This window comes from Octopus bimaculoides, chromosome 3 (genome assembly GCF_001194135.2).
Source record: "Octopus bimaculoides isolate UCB-OBI-ISO-001 chromosome 3, ASM119413v2, whole genome shotgun sequence".
Taxonomy (NCBI): Eukaryota; Metazoa; Mollusca; class Cephalopoda; order Octopoda; family Octopodidae; genus Octopus; species Octopus bimaculoides.
Genome location: NC_068983.1, coordinates 106318940 through 106338907, shown reverse-complemented (window position 1 = coordinate 106338907; position 19968 = coordinate 106318940). Strand labels below are relative to the sequence as shown.

Below are 19968 nucleotides of genomic sequence, written 5' to 3'. Positions count from 1 at the left end.
TTTTTTTTTTTTTTTTTTTTTTTTTTTTGAGAATCACTGTTCAGTTAAATAGTTGTACAACTCCCTATATGATCTGGAACTCATACTTTACCAAAGCCATAGCATTATACTCTTAAACAGTACACAGTTCTCTACTCATCTCTGAGTGTAAAAGAAAAACAATAGGATAAAATATTACTGATTTTTAGATTGAAAATTGGAAAGGAGGTTAACATTGTTTTTGAAACTGCATTGTTCTCAAGTTAATGTGGTAAATTGTCTACCATTGTTCAAGATTAATTTCTTTTTAATTCTAAAAAGAAAGTAACATCTTAAATTTATTATTCGTGATGAATGTATAAATTCTTAGAAAAAAGATAGCTCTGAATATTTATAAGTATCTTGAAAGAAATAGTTCTTAATTTAGAATTTGTTTAAAAATATGTCTAGAACAATCATTTTGGGTGAGATAAACAAACTTTAAATGTTGGTGGTATTGAATGACTACTGTATCTTCATTTCGACTATGTGTAAGAGAAGCTATTGTCATTAGTTTGAAGGGCAAAGCCAGAAAAAGAACGGCCAATGTCATAATGCTATGGACCTATGTATAAAAAAAGTGGCTGATCAGCATAAATTCCTGATGAATTTTGTTGGGGTTTTTTGTGTCAAAGTCACATAAAGACAACTAATATTTAGAATAATAATGAAATAAAGGGACGATCAAAGTAATGGAATAGTTTGTGTGATGTTTTACTGTATCTAGTCAGAAATCTTGTTATTCAGGCTTCAAATCTTGTCAATGAAGTTTTTTTTTTTTCTTTACATCCCTTTGGTCAGTAATTACCTGAAATCCATTCAGTATATCCTACTCTTGTCTCCTATAAAGATTTGTCCCTGTATTATGTGATGAAATTAATACATCCTGAAGTCTTCTAAACATTTACTTCATATATGAGATAAGGTCACAAGCAACCCAAGAGCTAGAAAATGCTAGAGGACCTTATGGTTTATAGAATTAAGAGAGTATTGTAGTTCGCTTGAAGCATTGTGTATTGTTTGTAAAGAATAAAAAGTTTAGAAAGGTATAACAATGCACTATAGAACAAAAAATGGACTATATACCTGTTGTAACTTGGTTATCTATAGTCCGATGATATTTCGGAATTACAATTCCTTCTTCAGATCTTATTTGCTGGAGTCTCTGCTATAAACAGTTTATAGCAGAGATTCCAGCAAATAAGATCTGAAGAAGGAATTGTAATTCCGAAATATCATCGGACTATAGATAACCAAGTTACAACAGGTATATAGTCCATTTTTTGTTCTATAGTGCATTGTTATACCTTTCTAAACTTTCTATTCTTTATAGAATTAAATTTCATATTAGTGTTCTGGTTAAGAAATGTAAAATTATTTTGTCCTGAAAATTACTGTAATTATTTAAAGAAATATTTATTCATTTTATTTTATTTTTTTTCTTATTTCATATTGATCTCTTATTAGGGATTAAATATCTTAGCTAACACCTGTAATACAAGTATTGCTACTTGGTATTCTCAGTTCACTGACCATGTAGCAACTGCTGCTCTGGAAAATGAGGGCACTGTTGCAGTACTAAATAGAAGGTAGGTGTTGTTTAATCTTCATTAACCCTTTAGCATTTAAACTGGCCATATCTGGCTAAAATATTGTTTTATGTTCAAACCAGCCAGATCTCACTTCTCACACCTTCCCTGCTATGTCATTCTACACATACAAACAATCACATCAAAATCTCAAAGATGTGACACAATGCAGATTAAATCAAAACAATGTGAATAAATAAGCATTATATTTGACAGTAACCTGAATGCTAAAGGGTTAATCAATTATCAATAGCGTATAAATGTTTATTTATAAATTTCATGCAGAGATTTTATCCATTATTCAGATGCAATAGCAACTGTATTTACAATGAATATACTGCTCATAGGTACAGCTCATGGTTGTGTGGTTTACTTCCCAACCACATGGTTTTGGGTTCAGACCTCGGGCTGGTGCTTCTACAATAGTCACTGACTGACCAAAGCCTTGTGAGTGGATTTTATGGTGGGGAAACTGAAAGAAAGCTGTTGTGTGTCTGTGTCTGTTTTTCTTTTTTTTTTTTTTTTTTTTTTCCCCCATTATATGATAGTTGTAAGCAAGCATCACCGTTGTGCAAACGGTGTCCTTTGTTTCCAATATTTCGTGAATATATGTCTGACCAAAGGGAAATCTTACCTTTTTTTGTTAGAAACACATAAGGGTTGGTGACGGGAAAGATAATCCAGCCATGGAATATCTACCTCAACAATTTGTCCGATCCATGTAAACATGAAAAAGTGGATGCTAAAACAACAATGATGGTAATGATGCTGACGATGATGATAATGCTGCTGATGGTGATGCAATGGCTGCAGGTACAATAGTCTGATAGCTGTGAATAATGAGGGAACTTCTACAAAGTTGCTTGACCTGATAGAAATATCGGCTAAATCACTCACAAATCTTAAAATTGAAAGGTTTCATTGGCCAATGCAATACTAGATATAAAGTGACTGGTTCATCATCGCTGCAATAACTTTGACCATCATTCTGCTTGATCAAGGCTGAGCCATGAGATTAAGCAACTTTGAATACTTGTGAAAACTAAAAAAACCATGTTTAATATGGTTAAAAATCCATATGGTTAATAAAATTGTGGCTTCTCAAAATATCTACTAATATTGGTTTCAAATTTTGGCACAAGGCCAGCAATTTCAGGGAAGTGGCTAAGTCGATTACATCAACTCCCATGTTCAACCGGTACTTATTTTATCAAGTCAAAAGAATGAGAGGCAAAGTCTGTCTCAGCAGAATCTGAACTCAAAACATGAAGACAGATGAAATGCTGCTAAGCATTTTGCCTGGCACAGTAATGATTCTACGAGCTTGCTACCTTACAAAAAATATCTACGAATATTAAATGATATATTAAGGTAACAAGCTGGCCGAATTGTTAGCCCACTAGGCAGATGCTTGGCAGCAGTTTATCTGTCTTTACATTCTGAGTTCAAATTCCACTGAGGTTGACTTTGCTTCTCAACCTTTCAGGGTTGATAACATAAGTACCAGTTGAGGACTGGGGTCAATGTAATCAACTTACCTATCTGTTACACTTGCTGGCCTTGTGCCAAAATTGTGAAACCAATATTAAATGATATATTTGTATATTATGAATTTATATATTTTATATCATTGAGTTACAGATTTGGGATCTTTTTTAAAACGGGGGCCACATTTTTCATTAATGTTTTACGTAGTGTTTGTGGTACCGAAAGACTTTCAAACTTCGTATACTTATCTATTTTGTGTTATAGAACAGAAAAATATTTTTGTATTCGAATTTATTTCATGTAAAAAATTGTCTTATTTCGATAATTTCAACCAATCACTGACGTCCATTCAGCCGATATACATTAAGTGCCGACTACATAAACAAACGATTCTTCGTTTTATTTGCTTTTTTCATATTAAATTTGCTTTAACCCTAACTCTAACCCTAACCCGAACCCTAGGGTTAGGGTTAGGGTTAAAGCAAATTTAATATGAAAAAAGCAAATAAAACGAAGAATCGTTTGTTTATGTAGTCGGCACTTAATGTATATCGGCTGAATGGACGTCAGTGATTGGTTGAAATTACAGAAATACGACAACTTTAACATGGAATAATTTATGGATTTCTTTTTTTTTTTAAGAAGACTAAGAGAAAAAGATGTTTTATATGACACATTCTACCAGTGTTCCAAGTTTCAAAGTGTTTCGTTAATGAAAAATGTGGCCCCCGTTTTAAGAAAGATCCCAGATTTGCAATGGTTTACTGGTTTAATTTAACTTATGAAAACAAGAATGACAAGTGAGTGTCTATAACTTAACACAGAATAACATTGCAAAGGCCTGTGTTCAAAGTGTACTAGTTTTTATCACTGATTCTTTCATTCTTCAGTGAAATATATGACAGAAGATGTACACATGTATATTTCATATTATTAAAATGATTTGTTGTTTGTTCTTGAACTTTTCTGAAAGGCAAAACAACTGGTTAACTCTTACAACACTCCAAACCCTTCCTTCCACTGCACATCAATTCGACTACTTCTCTCTCAGTTCCCTTCTATCACATGCATTTCATTTTCCACTTGATAAAACAGTTTGTAAGAAAGAGAAGCTGTCTTTGTGTATATGTATGTGTGTGAAAGAGTGAGAGGAAAGTTATCCAAGGGAAGACAAAGTAAAACAGTCAGAGCAAGTGTGTTTTAAGTAGATAAAGACAATAAGAATGAAGGAATGAAGTGGAAAGTAAGAGTTGTTTTCTGGCAGTATACTGAGTTACTTAGTAAAAATAAATTTGTAACAACAACTAACTAAATGTAGTTAATGATGATTAAGGAATCATTCTTACTTAAAGATAGGTGTATGTGTAGAGTATATATATATCTTCCTACCCATGCATCAGGTTCCAGTCTGATCTGGCATGGTTTCTATGGTTGGATGCCCTTCCTAATGCCAACCACTCTAAGAGTGTAATGGGTGCTTTTTACATGTGTTTGTTTGTGTGTGTGTGTGTATATATATATATATATATATATATATATATATATATGCATATATTTAATTAGTATAGGATGTACACTAGGAAAAACCACCTAGTGGCAGGTCATCATTTGGATGAATAGATTTGAAGTGAAGCTCCTACAATACTCTGCATGTTAGTATGCAAGAAAGCATGCTAGTGTGCGTGTGTAGTCAGTTTTGATACACTTTCCATCTATAAATTTCTTTTGTAAGTCATTAGTTGACTTGAGAGTTTAATAGAATTTCGTGAAAAAGTACCATGTTTTGGTATCAAACCTGCAATCTCGTGTCTCTGCAAAGTTCTTAACCACACAGCCATGCCTGCACCAGTATAGAAACCAGAAAGAAGGTTGGGATTTGGTGGTGTTTACTAATTCCTTCATTGAATGAAATTGTTTTCATATTCAGTATTATTTTAAATACTTCCTCTTTTAATAGATGCTTATGTGAGTTAGCAAGACAGATTGGGTTCTCCAACAATGCCCTTGATATATTTTCTAAAAAGCAGATTATTGGTGTCTATAGACAGGTGGTGAGTATTTTTTCCTACTTCTAAACCATTTTAATTACTATTCTCTGTTATTTAATTCAAACTTACATTTCTCAGTTTACCATTTTATTGATTACATTGACCCCAGAGCTCAACTGGTATTTTATCAACCCCGAAACGATGAAAGACAAAGTCAACCTTAGCAAAATTTGAACTCGGAACATGAAGTTGGGCAAAATGTTTAGCAGCATTTTGCCCAGTATGCTAACAATTCTGCCAGCTCACCCTAATTTACCATTTTTAATTATGCTCATTAGATGAGACTAGTAGAAACACATCTGAATAACACAGCAGTCATTGTTTTTTAATGGTTTAGTCAAGAAGAAAGGGCTGTGCCCATAGCATTCACAACCCTCTGAGACCAACATGGTACTAATGATTATAAATAACAAGCTTGTTATTTACCTCTTCCACCCAGACCCACACAACATCCTTTCTCTCTGTATCAGCTATTAAACTCCATAGTAACCACTTCAGCCGACCCTTCCTCCTCAGAATTCTCTCCCCACCCACATTTTTCCTGCAGGTTTTAACCTATAGATCTTCATGATCAATAAAAAAAAAACGATTTGATCTCACCAGTCTCAAAAACACGCCAAAGATCTTGAATGTTACTAGGCTAAACCTTAAAAAAATCAAAATCTTAACTGTTTTCTTTGTCGCATAGTAATTGTTAATTATCCGAATTATAAAAGTTTTGTGCATATTCAATTTTTTTTAATCCTGTAAATTGATATTTGTATTCACTATGACAATAAAAGCCAGAATAAAGTTACTCCTATTTTCTTTGGAATTTATTTTCAGCTTGAAGAGAGAGCTGCTAAAGAGAGGCTGCAGAGAGCTCGATCAAATGTACATCATAAAATTCCAATGCCAAATATGGTCTCAATTGTTGTGAAAGAAAAAAATTCTGGTAATTTTTTTTTTTTTCTTGCTCTCCTACAGATAAAATGTATTTGCAAATGTCTGTTAAGGTAATGATGGTAGATGATGAACTTGATTTTGATAAATTAGTGTTCCAGTTTTTCAATCAACATAACTACCTACTCATCATAATTGTGTCATTAATGTTCTTTCTTGGCCAAGCTCAGTGTGAAACTATGTGACAATGTTGGGTCCTCAAACAGTAGATTATAGATTATCAGATAAGCTTCTACATACTTTCTATCTACCCTGTCTTTCACTCACAAGGTTTGGATCAATCTGAGGCACTGGCAGAAGACAGTATAAGATGCTTCACTGTGGGATTATGAAACAAACTTCTTAACCACACATCCATTCACAAAGTGCAGGTATGGTTGTGTGGTTAAGAATCTTGTTTTCCAATCATGTGGTCTCGGGTTCAGCCCCACTGTATGGCATATCGGATAAGTGTTTTCTATTATAACTCCAGGCCGATTAAAGCCATGTGAATGGATATGATACCCAGAAACTGAAAGAAATATATCACACACACACACATATATGCTTGTGTGTGTACACTTGTCTAGATATCACGTAATAATAGTTGTAAATGAGCATCATTGTCATACAATTGAGCTCGTTCATTTCCAGTTTTCCATAGCTGTGGGAAAATGTTACCTTGCTAGGAAATAAGTGAGGGCATTCGGCCATAGAAAATTTGCCTCAACAAATTTTGTCTGACTCACACAAGCATGGAGAGGGATCATTAAATGATGATGATAGTCACACACTCATATATACAAACATCTAACTTGTTCTCTTTCTCTCTTCCAATACATTCTCTACTGTAAGTTCCAACCACATAATTAAAAACTCCTTGTTCATATTGTTTAATAAAAACAGTTGGTTTCTCCTAAATGTGAGCTGTATTTTTCTTTAATAGGTATGTTCCAGCTTTTATGTCAAGGTACAGCCGATTTGATACTAGACTGCTGCACTGATTTCTGGAATGGAAAAGATTTGTGTACTCTTACTGATTCTGATAGGCAAGTTTCCATGTCTCTAATTTTCATGTTTGTTCCATAAAAGTATAAAACACCAAAAAATGTCAGCTAAACTCACAGCAATTTCATGCCTGTATTTTTTAATTTTATTTCGCTTTACTTATGTTACCTGTTCTTTTTGCGAAGATTGTAAGCAATAGAACTTGTTTTCAACTCTCTAAAAATATAGTGTCTATCAGACCAATGTAGCATCCTCTAAATGGTCTCTTGACCTGTGCTAGAAATAGCAACCAAATCTCAATTTACACCCTAGCACCTCAAAAAAAAAAAAGAAAGACGCATTGGACAATGCAGTTCTAGATGCACAATGCCCTAAAAAGATGGATGGTCATGACTTGAATGTTTTTAATTATACATTTGCTTAATCAGATCTAGCACAGGGTTAAAACAAAAAAATATTGTGCCTTTATACATTGTTAAAAGAAATCTTATATAAAGATTTATTGAACCCAGCTGAGATTATAAGAATTTTAAATTGGAAGGTCCCAGCAGTTGATACATGCTGCAGTGATTTCTGAAATGGATTAATCCTTAAATAAAATGAATGGTTTATAGATTTGAAAGCCTCCTACACTGAACTACAATGAGTTTTTCTTTGTTTTTAATATTTATATATGAAGGTCTGTGAAGTGGTAGCAATGGTAGTGCTGAACTGAATACCTTGTATTTAGTTACATCCTTTTATGTTCCAAGTTCAAATTCTGCCAGGGTCAGCTTTGCTTTTCACTCCCCAGGGGTTGATAAGGTAAGTACCTGTCAAGTATTGGGGTCAACTATACCCTCACACAAAGTTTGCAGCCTTGTGCCAATGTTAGAAATCGTTGTTGTTCTGGTTTTTGTAACTAAAGTTAAAGCAGATGAGTTACAAGCTGGACAAGAAGCTTTACAGCTGTTTTCAGTTAAATTTAGATCCAAGTTTATTTTTACCATTCATCATTAAAGAGTTCAAATGTTGGGCCTCATAGAAGTGAGGAACGAGGCATTGAAGCACGATCTTCAAATGTTGGGCCTCAAGGAGGTGACAAGTGACCCGAGACCTTTGGTGATATGTTGTGCTTGAGAAGACTTATCAAGCCAAGTGAAATTGTAGTCATGGCCATTGCCAGTGGCATGCAAAAAGCACCCATTACACTCTTGGAGTGGTTGGCATTAGGAAGGGCATCCAGCCATAGAAACCATGCCAAATCAGACTGGAACTTGGTGCAGCTATCCAGCTTACCAGTTCCAGTCAAACCATCTAATCCATGCCAGCAGATGTTAAATGATGACGATGATGATCATCATCATTAAAGAGTTGATAAAAATTTTTTGATACCTTTAACTCTTTTGTTACTTATTTCTGTTGAGATATATTGCTTTTGTTTCAATTAATTTTGAAAATAATGAGGAATTTAATAAAATAACTTTAACATCATTAAATTGGTTTTTGGAACATGAATTAACAAAACATTTTGATGGAAAATTTTAATTCAGATCACATTAAGACAGGAAGTTGGTATCATCAAAGTAAGGGTAGTCTTGGGTGGGTTGGTTGGTATGAAGTTAGTTGTACTTCTTTCACAAGTGCTTTGATCTGAAATCATGTATTGGATTAAAAGCTATTGCATAATGATAGAACCAAAGTAGTCATTAAATCTTTTGCATTTAAACCATTCATATCCAACCCAAATATTCTTCAAGTTTTATGTTCAAACTGGCCAGATCTAGCTTCTCACACCAACCCTACAATGACGTTACGTTTGGTGGAGTAATATGAATGTTAAAAGGTTAAACAAAAAAATAAAAAATTAAAATGTGTTACAATAAAACCATTATAATTATTGTAAGAGATGAAACTGTGGTACCAATAAGTTCTTATGAACCTGAGTCTGTAACCATTAGCATTATTTCAGTATCTTTTGAGAAACCTTGCAATTTACACAGTTTCTTGTTACAATAAAAAAAAAATGTAAATATCTAGTTTCATGCCTTTATGTAAAATCTTTAATCTTGTTTCTATTCAATAAGGTCAACTTTGTTTTTCATCTTCACAGAGGTCTATGAAAAAATAATCCTGGAATCAATTAAATGGACTACACCCTTCCACATAGCCTTCTGCTTGTGTTATAAATCATGATTGTTAGTTTCTAAATACCATTTATAAACTTGCCTTTTTTCTTTTTTTTCTTGTTTCTCTCTCCACAGAAAGAAGGTGTTGGATTTTTACCACCGAACTAGCATAGCTTCATATTGTACAGCATTTTCTTATCGCCCACTCACTACTCAACTGACATCACCATTAAAAGACCTGTATATTGAACTACCTGCTGATTCTTCTTTTATGTGCCAAATACAAAACCCTTCATCCAGGTATGAAAATATTGGTTTGTATCTTATTCTTAATACTCTAACCAAATTGTTGGTTAAGGTTTTTTGAAGAGTGTTTTTTTTTTACTTAAAATAAATATTGATATAACCATTTGTACAGCACATGAAATGGTACACTATGAAATTAACCATTAAACAATCTTAAATCTAGCAATGAGGATTTTTATCAGTTACATTATTGTCAAGTTCCTTTGGTGCTACCAACAAAAACATAATGTAAAAACCAGCCACTGTCACCAGGTCATTCTGATGATGGCACTGAAAAGGTTGTAAAACATTAATGGACATGAGAATGTTATTGCTTCCATGCTAACATCACTAATGATCATTTACACCATCACATGATGTCAAGACAAGAGTGTACACACACACACACACACGTGCGTGCACACAATTCAGTCTACCAAATCCACTCACAAGGCTTTTGTTCGACCAGGGCTATAGTTAAACATTTGCTCAATGTACCATGCAGTGAGACTGAACCCAAGACTGCATGGTTGGAAAGCAAGCTTCTTAACTATACAGACACACCTGCACCTATTCAAATCAAATGCATTTATGATGCCTACTATTATTTAAGGCAGTGAGCTGGCAGAATCATTAGCATGCCAGACGAAATGCTTAGTGGCATTTCATCTGTCACCATGTTCTGAGTTCAAATGCCACCAGGGTCGACTTTGCCTTTCATCTTTTCGTGGTTGATAAAATAAATACCAGTTTAGTACTGGGGTTAATGTAATCCACTTACTCCCTCCCCCAAAATTTCAGACTTTGTGCCTACAGTAGAAAGGATTATTATTATTTCTATAATCTACGGAAACAAAAATAGACTTGTAAGATAAATTTTTTGATGAAATGGAAAATAATTCTTCATGCTAGCTTGATATAAAAATAAATCCTTTCTGAAAGTTATTTACTCTTTTCTAGTCATTTGTTTATGTTTTGTTTACTTCTTTACAGAAGAAATGAGTGTCTGAAACTAGACAGTGGTAAGTTGACAAAACAGCATTGGTGCTTTAGTGCAGACTCCCTAGTAACAGATGATGGACCAAGCCCTCAAGATAATGTCCCAGCTTGTTTCCAGATGCAGTGCAGCCAAATTTTTATGGGTATGGTTGCCATGCAATATCAAGCTAGAATGGTAAGTCTGTATTTTGTAAAGCTTTGGTAATCTTTTTAAGGTATGTAGGATAGAGGGGTAATTCTTTGTAGGGTCTCTCCATTATATTGATTAAAAAAAAAATTTACGTGGCTTTGAGAAGTAATTTATAGCAAACAATGGATAATACATTCGCTATATATCTGCAGTGACAGACTTTGTCTATGCTGTGACTGCAGGACACACATCATTGACAAGCCCAAAGAAGGGTGAAACTTATGTCTGGTGTTCTTGTGATTCACTGCTGGGTCAGTATTTGTCCTGTGCTGTGCGTGAGAAGACCCGGCAAGCCAAGTAAGATCGTTGCCAGTGCCCCTGGACTTACTCTTGTGCGGGTGGCACATGAGATGCACCATTTTGAGCGTGGCTGTTGCCAATACCGCCTGACTGGCTCCCGTAGGATTTTCGAGTGAGATCGTTGCCAGTGCCCCTGGACTGGCTTGTGCGGGTGGCACATAAAAGACACCATTTCGAGCGTGGCCATTTTCGTGCGGGTGACACGTAAAAGCACCCACTACACTCTTTGAGTGGTTGGCGTTAGGAAGGGCATCCAGCTGTAGAAACTCTGCCAAATTAGATTTGAGCCTGGTGTTGCCATCCGGTTTCACCAGTCCTCAGTCAAATCGTCCAACCCATGCTAGCATGGAAAGCGGACGTTAAACGATGATGATGATGATGATATTGTTTTTAACACATGTCAATGAAAACATTTTCTCTCAAACAACACCACAGCATCAGATCTGTCGATGTGTGCATGCATATATGCATGTGTTTCCACATGTCCTCCACTTGAAAGCATTTTAGCAGTTGTGATGCTTTGTTATTCTCCATAAATATTACATCCTCTACCTTAGCAATGTTGATCGTTTTGTTGTGTGAAGGCCTGTGGAATAAAACTACCCTACTTGGAAAATAAGTAAAAGCTGATGACAGGAAGGGCATCCAACCATAAAATACTGTTTTAGTAATTTTTGTCCAGCCCATGTGAGCATAGAAAAGTCAGTCAGATGACAGTGACAGCAGCAGCATATTGTTGCAAATCTATTTAGTAAAGGTTATGTTTACTTTACTAATTTAATATTTTACTAATTTAGTAAAGTAAAATCTTGAAAAAGTACTAGAATATGGCAGAAACTAAACCCGATGCCTGTCCAAAGCATTTTCATGAGCTTGTCCTAAACATCCATACTTGTTTTCAGACTTTTAGTTATCCCTTGTTTTATATGTCCTGAATAATATAAACCTTTCTTTTTGTAAGTCCCAAGTTACTCTGGTAGTTGAAAAAAAGATTGGAAATGTATATTATATATAATGCATAGATGCGAGGGAAATAAGTCTTGTGTATCACATGACATACAGAACAGGTAAAGGGTTAAAGCTATGTTTACAGACTGAAATTACTCAGGTGCTAATAATTAACTAATGTTTTGCTAATAATCAGTTTTATTTCTACAGAACTACAATACAATTTTAAAATTTACTGGTCTGGCACAAGGCTGAAGATAAACAAGTTTAGAATTTATATCTTATAACTGAAAGGCTCCAATTTTTAGTTCTCAGAGTTACTTGTTTCTGATCATCAACTGCTAAACCAAGCCTGGTTTTCTTTTGAGTACTGGAAATCAGAGCCTTTCAGTTATAATGTATTAAAGAATTCTCTACAATTGTATTGGGTCTTGTAATTTGTTGCTTCTGATGAATCAACAGTCTGACGTATATCAATCATCATCATTTAGTGTCTGCTTTCCATTCTGGCATGCATTAGACAGTTTGACTGGAACTGGTAAGCTGGAGAACTGCACCAAGTTCTAGTCTGATTTGGCATGGTTTCTATGGCTGGATGCCCTTCCTAACACCAACCACTCCAAGAGTGTAATAGGTGCTTTTTACATACCACGGGCAGAGGAGCTTTTACATATCCCCAGCACAGGTGCCAGTTACATGACACCAGAATCAGCCACGACTATGATTTCAGTTTCAAATCTAAAACAATTAGGAAAATAACTTGTGATATAATGATATTGATATATAAATGTTTGACCATACCTAAATTTTGTCTTTTCCAGGAGTTTGTGCAAATGATTGATAAACTTGAAACTGCGTTCATAAGATTTGTGCATTTTTCAAATGAAAATGAACTCAGAAGTAGGGTATGTATCCATCAGTAAAGATTTTAATGAAGGTTTCTAACTTAGGCATGAAGTCGGGAATTTGGGAGTGGGTGATTAAGTCAATGCCATTACTTAACTGGTACTTTACGTTATCATCCCTGAAAAGATGAAAGGTGAAGTTGACTTCGGTAGGATTTGAACTCAAAACATAATGGGCCAAAACAAATACTCTGAGTTTGCAAACCCACCTGCCAAATAAACATTTTAATAATAATAATAATAATAATCCTTTTTACTATAGGCACAGGGCCTGAAATTTTAGGGGATAGGTAAAGTCGATCACATTGACTCCAGTACTTGACTGGTACTTAATTTATCGACCCCCGAAAGGATGAAAAGCAAAGTCGACCCCAGTGGAATTTGAACTTAGAACATAAAGACAGATGAAATGCCACTAAGCATTTTGCCCAGCATAATAATAATGAAAATCATACTTTCTACTTTAAGGCACAAGACCTGAAATTAAGGTGGGAGCTAGTCAATTATATCAACCTCAGTCCTTCACTGGTACTTATTTTATTAACCCTTGAAGGATGAAGGGCAAGTTGACCTTGGTGGTATTGGAACTCTGAATGTAAAGGCAGAAGAAATGCCACTAAGCGTTTTATCTAGCATGCTAATGATTCTGCTAGTTTACCATCTTTTTTAAAGAATTTACTTCAGCAGGATTTGAATTCAGAATGTAGAGTTGGAATACTCTGTGAAGCAATCCCATACCGTTCCCAAACAACTCGACCAAATAGCCGCCTGTGCATTTAGTTACAGTAATAATAACAATAATCCTTTCTACTTTAGGCACAAGGCCTGGAATCTTGCAGGAGAGAGTTAGTTGATTATATTGACCTCAGTGTTCAACTGGTATTTATTTCATCAACCATGAAAGGATAAAAAAACAAAGTCAACTGTGGTGGAATTTGAACTCAAGATGTAAAATTGGGCAAAATGCCACTAAGGCATTTTATCTGGTGTGCTAATGATTCTGCCACCGCGTCACTTTATGAATCTCCTCATATAATAATGAGCACAGTGTTTTTATATATTTTTGTGTGTGTATATATATGTATATATATATATATATTTGTCCAAAATCGCACAGTAGGAGTGACAGGAGAGGAGAGAAAATAGTAATTCGGTGAAGAAGTAGTAAGAGTAATAGCCACGACTGAGAGGGGGTGAGAGAAAGTAATAGCAATAAGAGAGAGGAAGTGGCAAAGAGAGCATTGTGTATCTTCTACTATAATAATACTCTTGTATATTTCTCCGTCACAACATGAATGAGAAAGGAAGGGGTGATCCACCAATGGAAGTGGGATAGTGAAAAGTCAACAGTGAAACAAAAATCAAACAGCACTTCAACTCTATGTGAGTATAAGTGTGTGCGTGTAAAAGGGAGGAATGTGTTTATGTAAAATATATATTAGAGTGAGTATATATGTGTTTGCATATGTTTATATAGAAAGATACATAGAGCCGGCAGAAACGTTAGCACGCCGGGCGAAATGCTTAGCGGTATTCCACCCGTCGCTACGTTCTGAGTTCAAATTCTGCCGAGGTCGACTTTGCCTTTCATCCTTTCAGGGTTGATAAATTAAGTACCAGTTACGCACTGGGGTCGATGTAATCGACTTACTCCCTTTGTCTGTCCTTGTTTGTCCCCTCTATGTGTAGCCCCTTATGGGCAATAAAGAAATAAGATACATAGATATAGAATTACAGACACACTCACATCTACACATACATATATTATATATATAAACAGACACACTTAAAAGGAAGGAAGCGGGCTGTGACAAAGTATAGAAAACTGCGTCTGTTACAGACTGTGCTATCATATGTATAAATGTATATAAATGCATGCGCGTGCACACAGTTGAAACACCGCTTGATTTTTTTTTTCATTTTCTTGTCCCCTTTTTATATATAAAATACTTAGCCATGATTTTTGATGGCGCACGATCAGCTCGTGATATTAATAATAAAGAACTCTTATTTTGCTAAAGTAGTGCCTAAAATTTGGATCTTTCTCTGTTTTTCAAAATTTCTCTTTGAATTTTTCTTTGGTTTGTCATTTCCTTTTAACTTTTAATTTCAGGTATTTTCAGAGAAAATGGGTTTAGAAGCTGGCTGGAATTGTCATATTTCTTTAGCATCACCACTAAAATCTGAGGAAATATTCATGCCAGGGACATCTCAGGGAGAATTATCTCATCGTACATCAAAATATTCCAGTCGAGTCTCAAATGATACAATAGGGCGGGACTCTCATGGTTTGAATACTAAACTAAAGCATTACCAACAACAGCAGAACTTGCCCTTCAAGCAAAATCTTGGCAGTGGAATGCACGGTCGAAGTTTCAGTGCACCTAGTGTTATCAACCTCGACATGTACCTCGTCAAATTTGATGATAGTTCTTCTACCATTCAAACCAACTGCGATACCACATTTTGTACTAATCCTGAATTTCAAAAAGAAATGGAAAATGTTGAAAAAGATAGTCTCCTCAGGGACCCTTTAAATGACTCAGGTGAACTGTTGACTTCACAGACCAGTGCAACATCTTCTGACGAATATAATAGTGAGGATGACCACTGTTCTGAAAGTCATCTAACGTCTAGTTGTGTTACTGATAACACAGAATTCAGCTTGCCAGGAGTTCTAGATAACCGGGCAAGTATTTCCTCTCTCTTTTTTTTGCCATTTTTTTTTTTTTCATGAATTCTAAAATAAAATTGGACTACTGTATTAATAGCTACAGGCATGACTGTATGGTAAGAAGTTTGTTCCCAACCACATAGTTCCAGGTTCAGTCACACTGTTGGCACAGCATCTTAGGCAGGTGTTTTCCACTATAGCCCCAGGCAAACCAAAGTCAAGTGAGTGGATTTAGTAGATGAAAACTGAAAGAAGCCTGTCATGTATATATCTACATGTATGTGTGTGTTTTTGTGTTTGTCCTGAACCACTTGACAACCACTGTTGGTTTGTTTATGTCCTCATACCATAGCTATCTGGGGAAGAGAGACCAATAGACTAAGTACCAGGTTTTGGGAAAAAGGTAAGTACTGGGGTTAATTTGTTCAAATAATAATAAAAAAGAACCATTCAAGGAAGTGCCCCAGGATGGCCATAAATAAATGATAAAAGATAGAAGATATGATATCCCTTTGTGTTCATCTAAATTGAGTTCATTCACATTTAATATTCAGCCATATATTAATTAAAATGTTCTGCTACTTATAATTTTGTAACTCCTCTATGTAAACTATATATGTACACATACTGAATTACAATACAAACTAGATACACATTGCTTAAGTTTATTGCTATGATAGCACTTTCTTCATGAGTGTGACAATTCATTTATTGATAGATTACTACTGTTCTATTATCCTGACATCAAAATCAAGGAAAAAGAATATATTGAAAATCTTTAATTAATTCCTTGCAAGCACTTTCTGAAAATGGCACAATCTTGTTATGTCTGTTGTGTAGTGGCTATTTCAAATCTGGTCATTTCATTTTTGCATGTTGCTTGTTAATTAGTGAAAGAACACGTTTGTTATGAAAGAAATGTTTGTAAGCTGTTTTATTTAATGCAGTTGTATGTTGGTGTTAGGAAGGGCATCCAGCTGTAAAAACCCTGCCAAAACAGTCACTGAAGTCTGGTGCAGGCTTCTGCCTGGCCAGCTCTTGTGAAGCCATCCCATCCATGCTAGCATGGAAGGAGAACATTAAACGATGATGATGATTTATGTATTAGAATCATGAGGAATAATCTATATAAAATATGAGAAACGAAGGAAAGATTTAATATCATCATCACTTAACATTCACTTTCCATGTCAACATGAGTTGAAGAATTTGACAGGATCCAGTGAGCTGCAAGATTTTATTTGGATCTAATGTCAACTTTGGCTAGATGCCCTTCCTAATGCTAACCACTTTACAGAGTGTACTGAATGCTTTTTTTTTCCATGCCACTGGCATTAGTGATTTTGTCAATCTGTCCCTCATTTGTGAAATATTTAAAAAATAGAAATATTTTTTTAAATATTCATTTACTGCAATTTGTGGAATATTCTCTAAAAATAAGATTGTTCTACAATTTTCCCAAGTGGTGCTGATCTGATTTTAATTTCATATTTTTATCTAAAGCAAGATAATGGAACAGAAACGAAAATGGAATAGCATTTAATTTTGTTGTTTAAATCCCAGATTGACCTTGATCAAGCTTAAGTGGACACCTATCACTGAAGATGTGCAGTATGCTGAAATCATGTGATCTAGCAGTTCTGGCACCTATACTGGACAATTCTTGTCTGCTAATGATATGTGTATGTCTATTCTTAGCACTGTGCAGCTGTACGAGAAGTTCTCTCAGGACAAATATGTCAGTATTCTGTGTTCAAAGATATACAAAGTATATCTAGGACAACATTAGCTAATGTATTTCCCTTTTCTTGAGATTGGAGTGAGACTTGGCTGTTATTTCTGACAAGTGACATGACTACATTAGCTTTTGTCATTTACTATTATTTCAAGACTGTATTAAATACTAAAATAATTTATCAGAATTGGATAGGCTCTTTAATCTGTAAGGGTAACCATTATATCCTTAAGCATTCGGAATGTAGCAAATAGTTCTACTTGAAGAAAACATAAACCTTGTAAGTGAAAACTTACTATTAGCTATTAAGTGAAAGACAGACATTAAATGATGATAGCAGTTTTTTTTGTTTTAAGTTTCAGCATTTTTCAAAGGAAAACTAAAATATCTTTAATTGCTGTTTTAGAATAAGATATTGTCATCTGATTATAATATTTTCTTCTGTAGGCACAAGGCCTTAAATTTTTAAGGCTAGTTGATTACATCAAACTCAGTACTTGACTGGGGCTTATTTCATTGATTCTGAAAGGATGAAAGGCAAAATTGACTTTGGCAAAACTTAAACTCAGAACGTAAAAACTAACAAAATACTGTGAATCATTTTGTCCAATGTGCTAACGATTTTGTCAGCTCTCTTGCTATTCATTTAATTATAGTAATTAAACCTTTTGAGCTTTTGGATTTCAGAAATTTTAATACACCAATTTTAACTACTTGATAGGTTTCGTTTCTTTTTAACATATTAAATTGAATTTCAATGAACAAACTGTTCACTAATCCATGCTGATATCTGCCAACCAATAATAAATCCTCATACACACAGTAAACAGTAATATTCAGAACAGTAACTGGCATATTCATTCTTAATGTATTCTGACAGATTTGAAAATGAATATGCTAATCATTGTTGTGTTTGCCACTAGAGAACAGCTTCTCCTTCATGACAAATAAGTGTTCATAACACATTTACTTCATTAGTCCAAGGGTTTCTGAGACACCAGTGTTACAACATCTTATATCTCACCAGAAGCACCCCCAAACCAATATTAAGTTGTTGTTTTTTTTCATTTATCTATTTTGTTTTAATATTTTTAATGGTGTTTACTTTTATACTGTTTAGTATTATATTGTCTGTTTGTTTGGTTTTATTTTTTAATTTGAGATTTCTTTTTATTCTAGGCCCAACTTCCAAGAGGTATTGAAAATATTCGGCCCCATCTTGAAAAAGTGGACAATGTGCCTTTACTTGTAAATCTTTTTACAGATTGTACTCCAGAAAGTTAGTTATCTTCTTTCACATTCTGCTTTTTCTCATTACTAACTTTATTTCTTTCAGAATTTTAATTAAAACAAAATATAAAGTTGCTTCAACAGTGAATTTTTGATTACCATAAAAGCAAATGTAATTTGTGCACCTGTGCAATTTACGCAGGTGATTTTCGGGATAAAAATTGTTAAAAAAAGCTTCTATTTGTGTAAAAATCACACCCAAAAGTTTTCAGAATTGCTGATATGGCCAAGGGGAAAAGGTTTTCAATTTAGTTGTATTTAGCATAATTTCACTTACTTATGATTAAATTTTATTAAATTTTCATTAAATAAAAATAATTTCTATTTAACAGGTATTACATTGAAAACTATTAAATTAGGAAGTGTTTGTGTTGTTTATAATAAACTTTATTTTGCATTTCTTGCCCACAAGAGATTATGTCCGATCTTTAGCATACTTCTGTATGTCTTCTCAAATCACGAGCACAGGAAAAGTTGTTGATAATTCTTAACAAAAACAAAGCTGATAAATATGCATAAGTGTTGCAAAATAAGTTTAATTACCAATAAACATCAGCTTGGATGACACTTTACTCAACCAAAAGAGGAAGGTGACCGATCAAACTGATTATGTAAACAGAATTCTGATTGGTTAAAAGTGTCTTCTTGTCTCAAGCTCTGATTTTCTGCCTATTCTTGTCAAAACCTTTGGTAACCTGCTAAAATAAACATTAAAAATCGAAAGGAGAAAATAAACAGCTTTGCAAGTTTAACTCTGTTTATACTGAACAAGAGGTGCAAAATTTAAGAAGCAACTTGTTAGAATATACACATCTGTGAGGAGACATAAGCAAGAATAGCAAAAGTCTACTATACCAAAAGAACTGATAATACATACATTACAAGTGATACATTACAAGTGATCTATGAAGAGAATAAGATCGCTGCATAATTCAACATGAATGTGAAACGACATTAGACATTGTATAAGGTAAATGAAGGTTTCTGTAGGAATGCTAAGTCATATTCACTTAGTGAGTTTACATGCACAAGGATGAATTATGATGATGTCATTGTCGACGTTAGATGCAGTAAAAGCTGATAGCGGCAATACTGGTGCAAACTCAAGCTAGACTCTCTAAGTGGAGAAAAACTGATCTATTTAAGAAAATTACTGGGCTCTATTGCGATAGGTAGAAACTCCAAGCAATGTAAAATATGGCCCGGATCGTGATTACCAGTATGAACGTCAAACTTCAACAAGTATTTAATCATTTAATGGTTTTAGTAAATTTAGACAGAAAAAGTAAGCATTATACCGTCTAGCATAAATAAAAGTCAACTTCATTATATTTTTTCTGTAAAGACCTATTTAATGAGTCAACTTCCCGTACGAAAGTTTACATTTGTACGTAATTTTTTAACAAAAAGAGATTTGTAAAATAATTCTGGAAACGATCTACTCATGTAATTTACATACCCC

At 34.3% G+C, this 19968-nt stretch overlaps 1 protein-coding gene across 1 annotated transcript in view; it reads left to right on the top strand.

The window, feature by feature from the left end:
* LOC106879891 (transmembrane protein 94) overlaps positions 1 to 19968 on the top strand; it is a 98902-nt gene that overhangs the window by 63822 nt on the left and 15112 nt on the right. The window contains exons 12-22 of the mRNA XM_052966777.1: positions 430 to 443; positions 1486 to 1607; positions 5053 to 5146; positions 5969 to 6077; positions 7011 to 7113; positions 9316 to 9480; positions 10459 to 10639; positions 12724 to 12807; positions 14921 to 15496; positions 18396 to 18495; positions 18839 to 18870. Of these exons, the coding sequence (XP_052822737.1) occupies positions 430 to 443; positions 1486 to 1607; positions 5053 to 5146; positions 5969 to 6077; positions 7011 to 7113; positions 9316 to 9480; positions 10459 to 10639; positions 12724 to 12807; positions 14921 to 15496; positions 18396 to 18495; positions 18839 to 18870 (1580 nt within the window). The remainder of the gene's footprint in view (positions 1 to 429; positions 444 to 1485; positions 1608 to 5052; positions 5147 to 5968; positions 6078 to 7010; positions 7114 to 9315; positions 9481 to 10458; positions 10640 to 12723; positions 12808 to 14920; positions 15497 to 18395; positions 18496 to 18838; positions 18871 to 19968) is intronic.